At 40.6% G+C, this 19,100-nt stretch overlaps 1 protein-coding gene across 1 annotated transcript in view; it reads right to left on the bottom strand.

Moving 5' to 3' along the window:
• The window catches only part of ITGB6 (integrin subunit beta 6), a 64,375-nt gene that overhangs the window by 23,610 nt on the left and 21,665 nt on the right, over positions 1 to 19,100 (bottom strand). Inside the window, exons 9-11 of the mRNA XM_016195639.2 lie at positions 5,928 to 6,017; positions 1,950 to 2,081; positions 1,319 to 1,733 (exon numbers count right to left, since the gene is read on the bottom strand). Of these exons, the coding sequence (XP_016051125.2) occupies positions 1,319 to 1,733; positions 1,950 to 2,081; positions 5,928 to 6,017 (637 nt within the window). The remainder of the gene's footprint in view (positions 1 to 1,318; positions 1,734 to 1,949; positions 2,082 to 5,927; positions 6,018 to 19,100) is intronic.

Below are 19,100 nucleotides of genomic sequence, written 5' to 3'. Positions count from 1 at the left end.
CTGGGGTTCTACTGAAAATACTTCCAAGACGTGGTGATGGTCTTTGGCTTTAGAGTGTGTCCTGTGTGCATCTTGTGAAAAGAAGACTGATGTGGGTTTGGAAACATTAAATAGGGAAATATACTTCTCAATGAAAAGAGAGAGAAATGTGTCTCAATCTAGACAGACCCTAAATTTTTCAGTCTCTGGGGGGAAGAAAGAAGGCAGCCTCAGAAGAACCTATTGCTAGCCAGAGCAGCAGCAAAGAAATGAAACGTAGGTATACTTCTAAGGGTATCAAATGGTTTTCAAAGAGCTTGGACTTCTTTGAGGCTTCTTTTTCTCAGGCCTTTTTTCCTGAAAATCAGTCTCTTTTATATGTTCCTGACACTGTGGTTTTGAAAACATAACTTGCTTAGTTTTCTCTAAAGATAATGGCTTTCTGTTTGGAAAAGCTGCCTGCTCAGACAATGCGAAAAGGGGAGACATGAGAGCTTAAATTTGGCAGTTACTATTTCAATCGTAACACAAATTTATATCATTTTAAAGTATATTGACACATTTGTAATTCTTATCTTAATAGGTTATACTTAAATATATGTATATATATCAGAATGATTTATAGTAGTCATGTTACATGCTGTATAATATATTCTCAAAGTGATTTTTCATCTACAAAGAATATTAAAACATAAATATTTCTGCTATTTTAAAATTTTCCTCAATTTCAAAAAATTCTACAATTTTCATTTTTACCTTATCATGATCTTCTTTACATATGTGCTTATTCATCTTCATTATACCCAGTTTCTAACTTAGTATCCATCACATAATAGATGTTTAATAAATATTTGTGAAAGTGAATGAAAACCCTAAAAGTTCATTTAGTTTTTTTGTGTCCTTTGTCGTTGGCATTATGCTCCTTAAGCAGCCTTGCTTTTAATTTTCCCAAACTAATATTTAAGAGTTGGGTCAGATGCCTAGCAGCCGGGTCCTGAAAAGTCTGGAAGATAATGGAGTTGAAATTACATGAAGTTTTGTGGAGCCTACATAATAACCAAAGGGAAAGCATTTCCATCTTTTACCTACTTGCTCACAGAGAAATAATAATAGAGACACAAATTGAGAAGGCAGAGATCTCACTTCAAATGAAGGTAAGAGCCAGAAAAAAATACAAGAAAAGATCACTACCTTAGGTCTAAAGATGAACCCACTCAGTTGATCGGCAAATATTTATTGAGCACCTACTATGCCCAGGCAACTGTGGAAGGTTCAGAGGATGAAGAGCCCCTTGATACTTGCTCGGCCGCAGGGTAAGGTGGATTTAGACATAGCCTACCTCCGCAGAGCAGCCCTTTGTGTCTCACGCAGGAGAAATTGTCACACTGGCAGTAAGGCCCGTAAATGTTTCCATAGGGAGACAAGTGGCAGATGCACTGCCCACAGTAGCAGTCGCCTCTTCCACTGCACGAGGGGTGGTCCGGGGCCTCCTTGCAGGACTCTGTGTTCGTCACGTCCTCCCCGCACTCGCAGCGAGGACCCATGTGGCCGGGGTTGCAGGCACACACCCCACACTGGAAGGAGCCGTTCCCGTTGTGGCATTTGGAGCTGTTCACTTCCACTTCTTTCTGACAGTCACAGTTGCACTCTGGAGTGACCAGCATTTCTAGGGCGTCCCCCAGCCCCACAGGCTTTATGATAATGTGCCGGCTTCTCTCGCAGTTTGGTATGCTCACAGTCACGTTGAATGAAGCCTGGAAAAGAAAATACTAATTATCTCCTTCTATCCACCAAAATGCATGGGAGGAAACAAAGCCACCTGGGGATCAGTTTTGCCAAAAGCATTTATCAGGAAATCTTTGAAAATCGTTTTTAAAATTCGCGAAAGGAAACGTCTAGCTTCAGTGCATTAAGGTAACTTCCAACTTGTGTGAATATTTTTTCCGACCACCTTTTGGCCACCTACTTACCGTGTCCCCCACCTTCATGTGCGAGCATTTTTTCTGGTGTGGGAAGGTCCTGTTGCTACAGATAGCTGTGAACGACAGGTTGAGTCCTTCTGTGTCTCCTAACACTTCCAGTTCCACCTCAGACCGCAGTTCCTTTCATTAAGACATAAAGGGTTCAATGAAGTCACAACCAGAAAACACAGCCAGAAGAATCTGAGAATCATGTTTATTAAACTACAAATGAATAACATTAAATTGTGTATAAAAGAAATTCACAATATCTCCAATCAAGCAAGCAAGATACACACACACAACCGTATTTTGTCAAATCTAAGATGTTATTAATTATAAGATATTTTATAACAAACTATGACAAAAGACCTCAAAATCATTCTGCAAAACATATGAATCAATGCCATCAGTCTATCATTGCTTTGAAAATTATTTTATCCATTCTGAGGGATCTGGCAAATTCTTTCTCCCTGAGTTGCATTGTTTGTCATATAAGAGGCAATTCTTTTGCCTGTACTCAGCAAGAAAATGTAACAACAGTTTCCTTTTCTTGTAAGTATCATCATTTCTCAGGTCCCATAAAGCAGCTGGTTGTTGCTTTGCAAGGAATATGGAATTGCAGTCATGCCTCCAACAATAAATATTTGCTTCCCTGATATGAACTCTATACCCTGCAGCTCTCTTTTTGCACATTTCTGCATATACAATAACTTTTCATTTTAATATCAAACCATAGTGCATACTTTTGAAGATATTTTTAAATGGCAATTATCCTCAACATTATAGTGCAAAGAATGCACTTAACAAATTGAAGAACAATATATACAGTTATGGCCCAGTGCACACATGTGCAGGAAATGAAAACTACAGTGCGACTTCCACCCAGCTGGTAGCATTGTGAAACACCATTAATTATAAAACACATCCCAATTTTAGAGATATTAAAATGTGGGAGAAACTGTGCCTTGAAATCAATATTGGAATTTATCGAGTACCTATTTTACATTTAGTGTGGAGTCAGGTCTGGGAGAATGAATATAAGTTCAGATTTCTGCCCTCAAGACAATTATCATCTTACTGGAAAAAAAAAAAAAGATGGAACCAAGTAAAGCAGTTAACATACAATGTCAGTCAATGTGCATTAACTTTTAAAAAATTGTATAATACAAATGAGTTTGGGACAGTTCAAAAGAGGGTGATCAGTGAAGGCGCAAGTATTGGCTGTGTTCAATTTAGATGTGTGGAGGGGATGACCATGGTATCTCAGGTTAGGGGATCAGAAAAGAGAGCTCAGCCCTGGCCAATGGCTCAGTTAGTTGGAGCACCGTCCCATGGGGCACATACAGGAGTCAGCCAATAACTACAAAAATGGGTGGAACAACAGATAGACAGATGGATGTTTCTTTCTCTCTCCCTTCTCCTCTCTCTCTATAAAATCAATAAAAAAAAATTACCAAAAAAAAAAAAGACAGGAGTAGTGCTGAAGACAGTGAGTGGCATAGTGAGTCAGGCGTAAGTGAGAAATGAGGGGTATGACTTGAAAGCCTATGGTGACAGCAATTAGGAGGAGTGGGTGACCAAAATGAAGGAAATCTCAGCATTATATAATTGAAATATCATATTTCAAATTTCACCAGGAATATGTTAATGTGATTTTCCCAAAGAAAGGACATAAATGTTTATTTGTATGTTTTACTATAGTCTTCATTCATTTATTGAGCATCTACTATGAACCAGGCAAAACAAAGCAAACCAAGTCACTTCCCTTCTGGAGCTTAAATGCCAGCAGAGGGACTTAGCCTTGGGAGCATTAGTAGTTCAGCAGCTTTTACTATGTGGTTAAGGAAGGAAGGAAATTAGCAAATGACCGTCAGGTGAACGCACATCTGGTGTTTAAAGTTTTTTATGTCACCACGGTGCTGTAAAATATTGAGCTGAAGTTCGTAATCACTAGTTATAAACATAAATTGTCTGTCTCTGCCCCACTAGAAGTCAGTCAGAAGCTTTTCCTGTTTTCTCTCAATATATTCTCATTCCTTCTCTTTTTCTTTATAGACTGGAAAAAAATCCAGTCTATGGATCCCCATATTTTAAAGTCCTTTCAGAATACATTAAAAAATAACAGAATAGAAAAATAATTTGAACTAGTGCCGAGGTCTGTTGCATACTTCATCCAGTGAATCATGAAGTTTCAATTATAACTCCGAGCAAGATTGTTTGGTATAAGAATAACAGACACTTGTTTGTGTTTTTGAGACAGTCAAATAAGGACAGGAGATTTGCTTCAAATGTATGATGCCTTGATTTCAACTACCCTGTAAGTTATGTGAGTGATCTGGGACCGTAAGTGACAGAGCGAGCGGGCACATCAACCAGGCTAGTCAGACAGGAGGGGGAAATGTTTTGGACATTGTTTTTTAATTTGCTTAATTCCTTTGAAGATGTTGGGGGTCAACACTTTTTAGGGTGCTGGGTTAAAGAAAATTGTGTGTTCTAATTTGGTGAAGGTTTGGGGTGTGATTTTATTTGATTCTACACATTAAAACTTTTAATTACTGCATAAAAGCAAGGCAGGTCTTTTAGTATTTTGTTGATGAGCTTTCCTGTCTGGAAGAATTTCAAGCATGAGTTAATGTGGTGATTAATTTTTGATGCCAGTTAAGAAAAGTTGCTGAGAATGTGAGTGGAAAATAAACTGTCCCATTATTTTAATGGATATATCTGTATTTTATTCTCTGAGGAAATGTATTTAAGAAGGAATACTTTGCTTTTCCTACTTAAGGTGAATTTCAAAATTGGTGGGACAATATCAGAATTATTGGGGAGTTTTTTCAAAATACATAGCTCTTTTTCCCTTAATGTTCCCCTGGGATATCAGTGACAGAAATCTGGACACACCTATTTTTAAAAAGCTTCCCAAATGATTCTGAAATGTCATTTAGTTATGGAACATTGGTTCATTATATGCTAAGTATTGGCACAGAGTGCTAATGGGATTTAGACATAATTTTAAAACATCAAAAATTATAATTTTATTCATTAGGTATTATGTAACTCCTGTCTAGAGCAAATATTAGAGCTTTAGTGTTTTATAAAAATTTACCTTTTGCATTCCTGTCCTAATTTAGAGCTTCATCACTGTCTTTGTGTGTGTGTGTGTGTGTGTGTGTATTTTTCTTTGTAAGTAAAGGCAAGGAAGGGATAACATTTAGGAATCAAAATAAAAGAGCTGGCAACTGGCCATCCACCACTGGTGACCTGAGTTATGGTATGGGGACAAAAAAAGAGAACATAGCAGCTCTGTAGGTATGCATCTCACTTTAAGGGAGGGATTCTGTTCTCAGGTACTAATTAACAAAGTCAAGGCAAAAAAGTAGATACAGGGGTGGGCAAAGGTAGGTTTATAGTTGTTCATATGGAAAAAGACATGCAGGTTACTTTTGCCCACTCCTGTATGTGTGTGTGTCATATTTTATATATATATATATATATATATCTCCAATGGAAAATTTCCCTGGTTCCCAAAAGCAGAGAGTCTACAAAGTGGCATTGCTCCTGGTGTGCTTTGTGTTTTTTTGAGTTATGATGTAGTCTTATTAAGCCTATGGAGCTACCAGTTTAACTTTTGTTTTTCTTTTCTTTTCTTTTCTTTTTTTTTTACAAGCAGAGAAGAGGGGAGCTGAGTTGTTTGACTCATGGATCCTTTTCAGTAGAATTAAAAATTTGCTGTTGGTTATTATTATAAAAACAACTTCAACTTCATAATCAGGTGTATGCTTTTTCTACCTTCAGCCCCACCTCTCAGGAAGACTATCTGCAAATAAAACGAACAAAATTTATATTTTGGCTGATTCATGCAGAGAGATTTTTCTCTGGATAAGTACTCTCTCTATCAACAAGTGGAAGCGCAGCTAACTGCCTAAAACACATCTCAGTTTTGAATACAAAAGCAATTCAAAGCAAGAAGCCAGCAGTAAAATACCATACCTCATAGGCGGAGATGATCAGCTGGAGAATGTTCCCAGAGTCTTTCTGAAGTAGCCCTACTGTAGCTCCAGGAATGAGTTTTGCATAATTCTGTGAACAAAAAAGAGTAAGTTAATCTTTGCTCACTGTAACTGAGGAATGTCAAGTGTGGGGTTCGGCCCGCTGGCTGAGAGCGCCTTTATGTAACTGTCCGGGCGACAGGTCCCTGATGATAAACCGGCGTTTCTCCTGAGGCCGGAGCCCTGCCTCGTGCTGTGCCCTGCGCTCCAGCGGGAAATGGACTGGCAGGGGCTGCCTCAGTCTAGGGCTGTGATTTATGTCAGACAGGCGTCAGGTCTCAAATAATAACAACACTTATGCAACAACCACCATTCATGGGATATTCCTTGTCCAAAAAACTCTGAGCATACTCCCAGGAACTATCTTCTCTTTTTCATAACCTTGCGGAAACCAAGATTTGGTAAATGTGGGCCCCTCACCGCCATCAGGTCGCTCCCTTTCTAAGTCACTCAGTCCAGAGGTGTTAATTGTCAATCGCTTGGTGGAGAAAAGGAGTGAATTATTGGCTGTTTGCTGTTAACTCCCCCTTCCTAGTGGCAAGGAGCTCTCTTTTGGAGATGTTAATATAGCTCAGTGGTACCGCACATCACCACTGAATGAGTCAGATCCTCGCTCTGAAGGCTGCATTCTCCACCTACATTGCTTCTCCTGAGATGTGGTTCCCATTCACAGTATTTGTTCAATACTCTAGATACTGAGCATGGCCAGGGAATGAGGCATTGCAAAGAAGGGAATTTTCCAGACAGCTGAAAATTACCCCTCCCTTAAGTTTTATGTTTGAAAATATTTTCAAACAGAAAGTTTTCTAAAGTGTCCTGTACACACCCTTGCCTTCTTAAATAAAGACTCCAAAGCATGCTTTGATTTTTTTCTTGAAGAAATAAGAGTCATACTTATCAATATTATCTATAGCTCTATAATCATCAAAGGCTTCCAAAGTCCATGGTAGGTCACGCCCATACCAGGTGGGTTCCAACTACTATGCTTTTGCTTCTTTTATTTGTTTTAAAATAGTTTCTATCTTCTTGTTAAACTGTAAGGTATCACCTGCCTACCAATTTACTCATTTACGGTGGCATCAACAACACCTATTAGGTTGGCTTATTTTATGCTGTACGACATTAAGAAGAGACAATCACTCTTTTTGTCAGCTGCAGTCTTCTAAGTTGCTGTGTGTTGTGAAATCATATGGCTGAATTTATTAAAATTGTACATAGAAAAGAGAAATAAGTTTTGAGTGAAGGATTTAGGGCATCTCCTGTAGTTCAAACATAATATCCTATCTTATTCCACAGAAGATTTAAATGGCTTAAGAAATACACAAAACTAATTTAGAATTAATAATTAATGGTATTATAATTGTGAGACTAAGTAACTAAATCAGGACAAGAGGAACCAAGGAAAGGAACAAATGAAGCCAAGGTGATGTTGGAGCACTGACATGTTCTAGGAGGTCCTGTGAACTTGCCAGAGGTGGGCATCTGGGTTAAGTCCAAGTCTTCTACACCTTTTGTAAGAAAAAAATGGGCTTTGGTTTTAATTTGTGGGTTTTGTAACGTCCCTCTTATTTCAGTGTTCATGACTCTGTTTCAGTTTGATGGAAATTTGAACCCTTGAAAGTGTCCGTTGTCACTCTGCCTGGATGCTGTGCTTTATTATTGAAGGGTTGTGGGCAGTAATCCAGGTAACGTTCCTCCCAGTACTCTGTTCCCCACATCACTACCCAGCGAAGGTGGGCCCCACTCTGTTTCCCTGAGTCAGGTAGAAATTGTCAAATATGGGGAAGGCACCAGTTTATCAACTTACCTTTTCAAATAAACACATGTCAAAAGGGCCGTGAAGCATGAGGCCTGTGGTTAACGGCGAATACCTAAATAGGAACTTGAGTTTCACTCAAGTGGAACTGGAATGTGTGTAAATTTGACTACTCCCAGAAGAGGAGGCAGAGGGAATCTTTAGAGCTTGACAAGGAAAGGTTTAGATCCTTTCGAAAAAGAATTTCAAGGCTCTTAGCTTTGCATAAAATAGCTTTCCTTAAAAAAAAAAAAAAAAAAGTCCTGGTATCCCCAAGGCTGAGATGTAATAGGTATTTTCCACAAGCACTAATTCAAGTGGCCTCCAAATTTTGGGTTAATTCTTGGTTAACAAAGTCAAACTCATCTACTTCCTAAAGCATAATTGTGATCCCACATGTGGTATGACATTTGGCATTTGGCTATTAGGACAAATGGTTTAGCATTAATCGTATTTGCTGATTGCCATTGGAGCCAGGGTAGAAAGGAGTTGGCAGCCAGCAGTGGTACCCAGTGGTAACACTGACAATTGTGTAAAGGAAAACTATTAATTAATTCCTGGAAGCTGACTTCCCCCCAAAGCACTGCAAATAACTAACTAGAAATGTGGACAATTTGGCTTCCTGATCTAACACTGTAAAAAATTATACTTTAAATCTTGTAGTGTTATGATTACTGTAAATATCATGTGTCATTAAATCCCTAAAGTGCTATTATAAATTGTCCTGATTAAACATGTTTAATGTTAGAAAAAGGATGCTTTTGCATGCCTGGATGTGATAAATTATAGCGCTGTAACTATAAAAGATGACTGTTGGATATTAAAAATGGTGAACTCTGCAAACACGATGTTACATGAGCTGATGAGAAGTGCAAACTCCTGTGCTTGGGCTTGAATTTCTTGGGCTTGAATTCTCTGTTACCTGCCCATGGATTACCCTAATTATGGATTTTCTCCCCTCCTCCCCACCATGCCACCCAGGAGTTCCTGAGGTTGCTTTTCTCACCCATATTTGCAAGGATTCTTTTTTCTGATTGCCTCAGATTTCTTAATTTCTTTCATCAAGCCCTATTTATTTGTTCACTCTGCCTTCCATCTCAAAAAAGATTTCTTTTTTGTCCAAAAGTCTGCATTTGCTCCCTGGAAGTCTCCTGGGAAGGCTAGAGGGTAAGAAATAGGCAGGGGGTCCTTTAGCGGGCAGGAATCAAAGGATACAAAGAAGGGACTGAACTCCCACCTGCACACGCGAGCCCCCTCAGAGGCTGTCTCCCAGTGCGGTGCCTCGCGGGGTCTGGCTGCCGGAACCAGCCGTCAGGGGCGCGCCCGCCTGGCTGAGGGCAGAGGGCCACGCAGACACACCCGCTGCCCCGGCTGGCGGTGGGCAGGCTGCTGCTTGGCTGTCTCTTCAAAAGGACTCAGGCTGAGGACCTTGGCAGCAGGCCGCCTTTGGTGCTATCTTGGTGCTCTCACCCGTAGGAGGGAGAGCTCCTGACGGTGACCCTCCTTCCTGCTTTGAGGGCACTTCCTTGTGGGTTAACACATCCTGGCGGGATATGTTGTCACGGGCACTAGCACGCAGCCTTGGCTCGCAGGTTCAGAGCCTGGCTGTGTTCAGGAGCTGGTCCCAGGACCAAATCCTCATGAACTTAGAGGGCCTTATGACAGGATGCAGAGGTCCTCACAAGCCTCCTAACATCCCCAAGCACCGCCTGCCTTTGGACACATCCTCAGAAACCCAAGCTCCTAGTGGAAATGTCATGGGAACTCGCAGACAGCCTTGGGGCAGTAGCAGGAATGCCCTGGAAGGGACCACGTTGCTCTTTATCTCCTTATAGCTCACTGTTCTGCTGCAAGGAGCCCACGCTGCAGACAGGGCAAAAGGAGCCCAGAACTCTCCCCTTACCATCATCTGGGAAAGAATAACTAGAGCCAACGCTCCCAATTAGCAGTGTCATCTCTTTCATTCTTCAAAGAAGCTCTGTTACTTGAGTATCATTATTATCCTTGCTGTACTGCCAAGATACTGAGTCCCAGAGAATTTACTTAACTTGCCCGTGGTCATCCAGCAAGAAAGTAGCAGAGTTAGACCCACCTGTCATGCCCTAGAGCCAGATCTCTGAACCAGGCCACTGATGGGAGATGCCCAATGTGGACAATGGCTGCCATGGTCTGGTGATGCCATAGGTGAGCCTGAGAGATGTTAATGAGTGAGCCTAAGTTAACTGGATGTATTCATTTCTGAGGGCTGCTGTAACCAAGTACTACAAACTGGGTGGCTTAAAACAACAGAAATTACCGTCTCACAGTTCTAGAGGCCAGAAGTCTGAGATTAAGGTTTCGGCAGGGCCATGGTCCCTCTGAAACTTCCAGGGGACAATCTGCCCTTGCCTCTTGCTAACTTCTGATGGTCACTGGCAACCCTTGGTGCTCCTTGGCTTGACTGGGCATCACTCTAATCTCTGCCTCCATAGTCACGTGGTTTTCTCTCTTCTGTGTCCCTGTTTCTGTGTCTCTTCTCTTTTTCTAAGTACACAGTCATATTGCATTAAGAATCTACCTTGCTCCAGTAGGACCTCAACTAATTACATCTGGAAGGCCTATTTCCAAATAAGGTCTCAGTGTGAGGTACTAGGAGTTAGGACCTTAACATACCCTTTGGGGGACACACAATTCAACCCCTGACATTCTGCTTGAGTCCTTTTGACTTTTTAACTTTCAAACCCTTAGCTTGAGCTGGAGAAGTGAGGACCTTGCCCAGTCACAGAGCTAATAAGTGGTAGAAACGAGACTGGGCTGCAAAGCCAGTGCTCACTCTGCTCTTCCAGGCCCTGCCAGGAACTGGCGCAAACGCCAACAGCCTTCGAGGGTGAGTCTCATTAGAAAGTCTGATAATCATGCCTTGTATTTATATGTAGGGTCTTTGAGATTATAGAACACTTTCAAACTGAAAGGCTACCTCTTGAAAGAATGTAGGAAGTAGCAAAACCATAGAAGTAAAAAAAAAAATTCTTTCCTGGGGGATTGTATTGTGCTACTTATCTGGTCTAAGGAAAGTAGCTCTTTGCTGGTGAAGCCTTGCTTTTGTCAAGCAGTGCGCTTCTTCCAGAGCTGCAGGCAGGCTGCGTTCACTGAAATGAGTCCTTCTGAAGGCAATCAGAGGGCTTTCTTCCCGTGAGGTCTTTCATCCCTGTGAGGTTTCATTCGGCTGGTTCTCACGTTCATTATCGGTAAATGCAAGGCTCCCAGTATTATGCAAAAGTTTACCCCCAGGTTCCACTGTGTTACTAGGACACCCAAGATTCCAAAAAGAATATGTAATTGTTTCTGGCACACGGTAGCGTGAATGTCTGTCTCTGGGTTGCCTGATATTTGCTTTGCCTTTAGGCTTTCAATTGTCAGCATTCCACAGGCAGGCAGGCAGCGAGAGGAGGGTGCTAATTAGATCAGGTGCTTGATGTGGAAGTCTGCACCGGCAATGACTAGCAGTCAGCTTCGGAACTTTTGAGCACTACCTGTCTTTCTCTTCGTCTGCCCTGGAATGTAATTATCTTGTCAGCTTAGGAGCTGTAGTGCACAGCTGAACGAGTGCTCGGCAGCAGTAACAGAGTGATAAGGCAAGACAAATGGACCCACCGTGCGTGACTGTTGTGAGACAAACAAGTGCAGAGAGGCGCTGGAGAATGGAGACTTAGAGAACAAAGAGGCTACGTGGAGTATTTGTTACTGAGGACACCACAGATCATCTCTTAATAAGATTACCCTGCCTTTCGAGAGGAATTTCAGACCTTTGTTGGTGAATGCAAATCCCAAAGCTTTAGAAAGCTCGCTTAAAACGACATTGGGTTCATTAGCATGCTTTTTGCTTTGCAGACCCAATGGCAGGTAATAAAACTTTGAAGGATGACTGCTAGGAACACAATGAAGTGGAGCAGAGAAGAGAAAACAGGTGTATGCACAAGGACTGCTAAAGAGGTACTGGCCCTCGCTACTTGAAGTGTGGTGGGTGAACCAGCAGCAGCAGCATTAGCAGCATCTGGGGGCTTGTAAGAAATGCAGAATCTCAGGCCCCAGCCCAGACCTGAATCAGTCTACATTTTAACAACTCCACAGGTGACTGGATACACCAGGGGAGATTCTGAAAAACAATGATGCCTGGGTCTCAGACCCAGAGATGCTGATTTCGTTGAATCAAGGTGTGGCCTGGGCATTGGGTTTTTAACAAAGCTCCCTTGGCAATTCTAAAGAGTACCAAAATTTAAGAATTGCTGGTATAGAATGGTATGTCCAGGAAGGGCTGTGGCAGTTTGGAAAATGAAGGTGTTACGTTTTAAAACCTGTCTACCCCTAATTCAAAGCAGGTCCTCAATTTTAATATAGCTCAATATTTTGTGGACATCTAAGATATCTGTTCTCTGTTCAACAACAGAAGTGGTGTTTTTGAATGCCTGTTGCCCACAGAAGAGCACCATGCTTACTACCTTTGGCTTTCAAGACTGAAGGTCTGGTTTTAGCCCACCTCTCCCACTTCCTCTCCTTCTACCACATCCCACATCAACTGACTAGCCTTTTTTCAGTTTGTCAAACACACTGAACATTGAGTCCTTTACTACTCCAGGGCCTTTGCACATGCATTCTCCTCTTGAAAACTCCTCAACCTTCAGGTTGCTGCTTCATAATTGTAACCCAGTGTAATGCTAACTTTCTCTGACTCTATCTTAATTCTAGCCTGCATTTCTTCTATGGCTGTTAGGCTAATAGCTCCTGCTAAAGATGTGCTAATTAACTAGAGGAATTCTGCTTGAGGCTTAAGTTTTTGCAAGAACAGCCCTTTGCCAAAAGGTATCTTTCTTGAAGAATTAGTGAAATATGTACAAAATAATGACTGTTTATTAAAGATTTACAGGGGCCTCCAGAACAAACTCAAATCAGTGGGGGTCAGCGGACTGGGGAAAAAAGAAATTTAGAGATTTTTCGCTTTTCCTTGGACCTGTTGCCACCTGGATGATGCCGCATTCCTCTTACTCCTCCCATCTCCTTTCCCTTGATACAAAAGAAGCCTGAATTCTGGGGGTCTCTTAAGATGGATTTGTGGAAGCTATAAGGCACCCCCATCTTCTTAAGCTGGGCCTTCTAGATCAGCAAACTTTTCCTTACTCCAAACTCTGACTTATTGAATATTGTCCTTTGAAGTGTTGGGCACACAAACCTTGAACTGGTAACATAATCACTTCTTGAAAGGAGTCTTCCCTGAAGAGTCTATTGAAGTAAGAGGTCTTGGTCTTTCTCCTTTCATTACACTCCATCCCTTTGCCTATTCTTTCCCAGTGTTCAGCAAATTTTTCTAAATTTTTAGTATACGTGTGTTTCAAATATTGCATGGGACATACGTAAACTAAAAAACTATTTGTTGCTTATTTGAAATTCAAATTTAACTGGGCACCCTGCATTTTTATGTGCGAACTCTGGCAATCCTATAGAAAAAATATATATATGCCAACTCTGAATTAATGAATGAAGTGTGCCCAAACTGTTCAAGCTCAACAATATTTTCTTTTCACATTTTTCTGTTTACTTTCTGAACATTCAGTATACAGGGGAAACAAAATATTGAGCTATTAATTAATTAATATTAGCCCCTTTGTAGCATATTTTGGGCTCTTTCAGATAATTATGTTATAGGCAATTAGATGTGAGCAAAGCAAGGACCATGGGCCAGGTATAGAAACTCACCAGGGGCAAAACTGGGAAAACAAGAACCTTGCTCTTATCCTCCCCTAGAATATCACAGGTCATGCGGTTTGGATCCCTAATCTTTTATCACTAGTCATGCTGTTTAGACCCCCTGACCTTTCCCTCCCTAAAGATAACATCTATGCCTCAGTTACATTTCAGCTCCAGGCTCAGAAAAGCAGCAAAACCAAACAAGTGATACTGTGGTTGCCTCAGGACCAGTTACATTGACTAATGACCCCTTGGCACCGACCAATCAGTGGAGACCAGGACTCTGAAAGAGCACCCCTGGAAAGCTGATGAATATTCTGTTGAGACCCTCCCCTGAGACCTCCCCTAAGATTTCCACCTGTGAGAGAGATAAATAACCTCAGGACAAAGGACCCAGTTCGAGCTCTCCCCAGGGGAACATGCCTGCACCATTCCCGTCCCCCTTCTTCCCTCTAAGGGACCCCACGAGACTTGCAACCAGGGGAGTAATGGAGAGTGGCAGCTTGTCCCAGGATAAACCCCTGAACCTGTCTCCAAGGCCCCCTTTTCTCTGACTTCTCAGTGAGCCAAAGCGCCCAGGAGCCTGGGCTCTCCTGTTGCTTCTTCTGTGCCCTGCCTTGTTTCACTGTCCTAAGAGTATTTTTGCTGCGGCGAATAAATTCTTACTTACTTTGCTGCACTTTGTCTCTTGATTGAAATCTTTCCTTCAAGAAGACAAGAACCAAGGTCTCGTCTTGCCGGTAACAATTAGGCATAACATTAAAATATTAAAATATATAATACTCCCAAACTCTTCTTCTGTCCAGGGGCTATCACTTTGACTTGTCCCTTGCACCCTGATGCTGTATGTAACTGTTTAATAGGCTCTCCACATGGAGAGTGCTTGCTGGTAGGTAGACTCCTGCGTGGCCATCCCAGCCCGAGTGAGCTTCCTTTAAGCCAGAGTGACCAACTGTAACTGTAGGAAAGGCTTCAAGGGGTGTATGGATAACTGAATTAAACAGGAGTGCCTCATCCTGCGAGGCTCTGAGATAGCGTAAAAAAAGGCTAATTACACAGCTTTGAGCACTTTGTAGTACAGAGAGGAGCCTTTGGAGAAACTGAGTTTGTTCACATATGTTGGAGTCCTCACCAAGGGGGCACTTTCAGGCATAAGAAAACATATACTAGAAATAATTTGTTGGTACTATTAAAGTTATCACATGAACATGTAAAAAAGTAACCAAGTGTCACAGGGATATGTGAAAAAGTAACCTGGTAAGTAAACATTTAGTAATTGTGATGATCTGGAGCTGCTGGTGGGAGGAGAGCAAGCTTGCTTTCATTTTAAAGCAGACACCCTGTAAGTATAGGAAACACAGATTCTAATTTGGTAGAATGACCTTGATTTCATTTAATGTTTTTCTTGTCAATAAAAGTAAGTGCTTGATATATAACTAAATGCAATTTTTATACCTTTATAAGACTGTAAGTGTATAAACTCATTCAAAAAGATGTGAACAGACCTAACATATAAAGTATGATGCCAATTATATTAAATATGTAAACGCATGCAAAGGAAAAAGAGAAGACTTATTCTAAAACATCCCAAATGGGGAGGTATGTCTGAGTGGTGGGTTTTGAGTAATCTTTACTTTCCTCTTGGTGCTTTTCTCTATCCCTGCTTTTTTTGTCTTTCAAATAATGTGTTAATCTTAACATCAGAAAAAATAATGTAAAGTGTGTGCTGTTTTTTTGGGGTGGTGGTGGTGAGGGGGAGTCACACCACCACAGTGTCCCTAGGAGAGTAACTGATACAACTACTTTGGAGAGCAACTTGGACACACCCTGGATTGCTGAGGATGCCACTCCCCTGTGACCTGGAGACTTCACTTCTAGAACTAAGTCCTCAACAGAGAGCATGTGTGCAAGGACGTGCACATCTACAACATTTGTAATGCTGCACAATTGGAAGAGATATCATGCCCTCAGCTGCAGAATGAACACATTGCAATAAATACACTTAATGGAATATGCATAGCTGTGGGAAAGAGTGGATGAGAACTATACGTGTCACCATGGATAAGGCTCAGAAACATAACACTGAGGACAACAATGTGAATGTCCTTAATGCCACAGACTGTATACTTAAACATGGTTAAAGTGGTAAATTTTGTGATATATATTTTACTATAATTAAAAAAAAATACCCCAAACATAACATCGAGTCAAAAAACAAATTGTAGGAATAATATGAAATTAAACTTGTAAACCAAAACTATGTAATTATTTATGGGTATACACATATTTTTAATAATACAAAAAATAAATGTGAGAATACTAAACACTTGAGTTCAGGATACTGAACTTATTTCTATGGGAGGAAAGGGGGTGGGTCACACAAAGTTGGGCAGTTACACATCAGGCAACTGCATCTGAAATGTTTTATTTCTTCAAATAATCTGAAGCAAATATGGAGGCAAAATGTTAAGATTTGAGAAATCTGGGTAGTAGGCATATGGATGTTCATTACATTAGTCTATTTTTCTGTGTGTTTGAGCTGTATCATGAGAAGCCTATGGTCTTTGCCAGGCCATGTGTCTCCTTCCCCCACTTTGGTGGAACTATAGATAGCGATTACCATAGACAATAGCTGTTTTAGATGGTTGGCCAACAAAATCATGCTCCCTAGCCTGTTCTTACCAGTCAGAGCTTCAATAACCCTCAAGGCAGAATTCAAATGTCCCTCTTTTTTCAAGCCCACACATTTAAAAATTGCTGTATTCATCTAAATTAACAGTAATATTAAAGGACCCTAGGCTTTGAAGGACTCTGCCATTTATAAGAATCTCACCTATCTGTTCATCTGTCAGGCAGCTCTGCTCCACCCTTAGGCTCTGGGCTTTCACTGCTCAATGACTTTCAAAGTCATTTTTAAGGCTGTGTCTCTGGTAGTCTAGTGGCTATAAATTAACATGTTCTTTCACTCCATCAGTCCAGGCTCAATTGTACTTTAACTCAGTGGTTGAAGCTGTGGACTCAAACCACCTAGATTAAAATCCTGGCTCTCCTATGCAACTTGCTTTGTTATTTTGGATTCTTTTTGCCATGAAATGGAGATTAAATGATACAATGAGTTAAACACACTTAACCCTGGGCTGCCACCTAATGAGCCCTCAGCAAACCTTCCCTATTATTCTCATAATCATAGTTGCATATCATCTCTGGCCCTCAGTTTCCACTGCTATGAAGTGAAGGGCTTAGTCCAACACCATGGTACTAAACTATCAAAGGTAGTTTATGGTTGCCAATTAATTTGCTGCTCCCACTAACAAATAGAAAAGAGTAAAAATATTGATGGATAGGAAAACTCTGGCCCCTCATCAGACTCTCTGCTTTAGGGTCTCTTTGCAGAATGTAACTTCTAAAATGCCCTTATCCTGTTCTTTAGCCAAATTGTAGGTCTACAAGTCTGCTAGTGCTCTATGAGATGTACCGAGGCAGACACTCTTATGCTCCTCTACAGTCAGAAACCCTGGTTCTTGGAGGAGTCCATGAAATGTTTGATGAATAAGTGAATGAATGCAATCAGTAGTGTCTTGGCTTCAGTTGTATGCTGGATATCCCGGGTGCTGTGTAAATCTCGAAGTATTCAGGCCTTGTTCTGATGCAATCCTGTGTTATATTTCTACATAGGTTGACTTAACAGGGTATCTCATTAAGACCATAATTTAAATCTTTTTTTCCTGTTTATTGTCTGGATTATGAGCCTTTGAGTTTTTTAGAAGAAAAGTAGCATGTGGAATCTAAGGGGTAGCTACTGATGATTTTTCATGATTGCAATTTATTAATTAGACTGAAAAAATACTTCTAACAACTTTGCCTTGATAATCTGAGGACGTGAGTTTTATTTCCAATCCTCCCTGTCTGAGAAAGGTTTTTATTAATGAGGAAAGTGTAGGCAGCTGGCTCTCCTCAGTCTTTGTTCCCAGATACCTCAGTTAAAGAGAAATCAAATTCCTTTTCCATTATACCTGAAGTAAAAACAATTTATTAACTCCATGGATAGTTCTCATCATCCACAAATTTTCTCTATATTCGTAGATGATTTTATTTTTTCTAAAAGCATAAGTTTGGAATTCCCCATTATAGGATGGGGTTGATAAGATAAAAAACAACTTTCTAGACCATACCCTAAAATTAGCTATATTACTGTATTTTATCTGAGTGAAGGTCATTGGAATCTGTGGTGATTTCCCCCCTCCAAGCTGAGCCATTAACTACTAAAGCTGGGGGTTGGTTTGTATGTGTGTCTTATAAAAACTGAGTCCAGAGATAAAAGAATTTTCATCCCATCAAAATTGTTTTGATCTTTTCCAACAGTGAACATTATAAAGCAAAACAATAACAAAACAGCTAACAAATAGTAAAAGGATCCAGTTTTTGTTTTATCTCCCTTCCTAATTTCTCTGCCTCCTTTCAACTCTCTTGCTGCAGTGAAAAAGCTCAACAGATGAGCGAAAAGAAGAAAGAAGGGGTGAGATAAAAAACTGGGTTATTGATTCCTGAAAAATTGAGACTTGTATATGGTCGATACTTTTCACAGGCTACAAGAGAACATCAGGCTCAGAGCATATTGTGGCTACTCTTCATGCTTGTTTTTAGATATAATGACCATCAAAAGGGTAATCGTTCAGGGGTTTTCCTTTCAGGGCCTAGTAAGGAGGCTCTGGAGCTTTTCCAACAGGTTGGTCCTAAGATGGATGGCAGAGTACTTCTTTCCTCTCTGGTGCATCTGGGTCCAAGCAGAGGGGCAGGGGATGGGACAGCGGGCGGCAGGGAAGGCAGTAGCAATGGCCCCCACCTGCTTTTTTGTATATGGGCTCCCTCAACCTTGACAGTTATTCGTCACCCAAAACTCCAAGTCCTTATTTAGAAACTTTGACTCAATCTGAGAAAAAATGAGGTACTTGCATTGCAATTTTTAAAGAATTTATTCAACAAATACTTACTGAGAATCTATTATATATGGAGAATGGGCCTAACCAGAAAGGTGAGCAAGACTCACCATTCTCCTCAAAGAGCTGATAATCGAGGACTTTTTACCTCCAGAGAGAAGGGCCCTGTGGTGGTATAAAAACCTGCTTGGTTCCCCTTGTCCCCATGCTTTAGACACATCACTCTGTCCTAAAAACCATAGGGACATCTATTAGTGGTCATAGATGCTACTGACTAAACTGGACATGTCTATTGCCAGTATATCTTGTTTACTTTCTAAGTGCTGTGTTTCAACATTACATCATAAATACCAGGTTATATAATAATTACTGTTTATTAACTTCACAAAACTCATATTTTCCAGGCAGATGTACACATTTTGAAAGGTATAAAGTATTTTAAAATCTTGCAAATAATCCCAGGTGATTAATAATATGATTTTACAATGTACTAAAAAACACTGATTTAATTGCTTTTTATCTCAGTTGTCTCACTAGGAAGGCAAGACTAGTCAAATTAGATATTTGTGATTTAGTAGTCTGATTCCATCTTAATGTAAATTAACAGTAAACATCTGAAAACAACAGAGAAGGTTAAAAAAAATTTTTTTTAAGCTTGGGT

The sequence above is a fragment of the Miniopterus natalensis genome, chromosome 8, assembly GCF_054644295.1.
Source record: "Miniopterus natalensis isolate mMinNat1 chromosome 8, mMinNat1.hap1, whole genome shotgun sequence".
Classification (NCBI taxonomy): domain Eukaryota; kingdom Metazoa; phylum Chordata; class Mammalia; order Chiroptera; family Miniopteridae; genus Miniopterus; species Miniopterus natalensis.
This window is presented reverse-complemented; position numbering and strand designations above follow the sequence as displayed.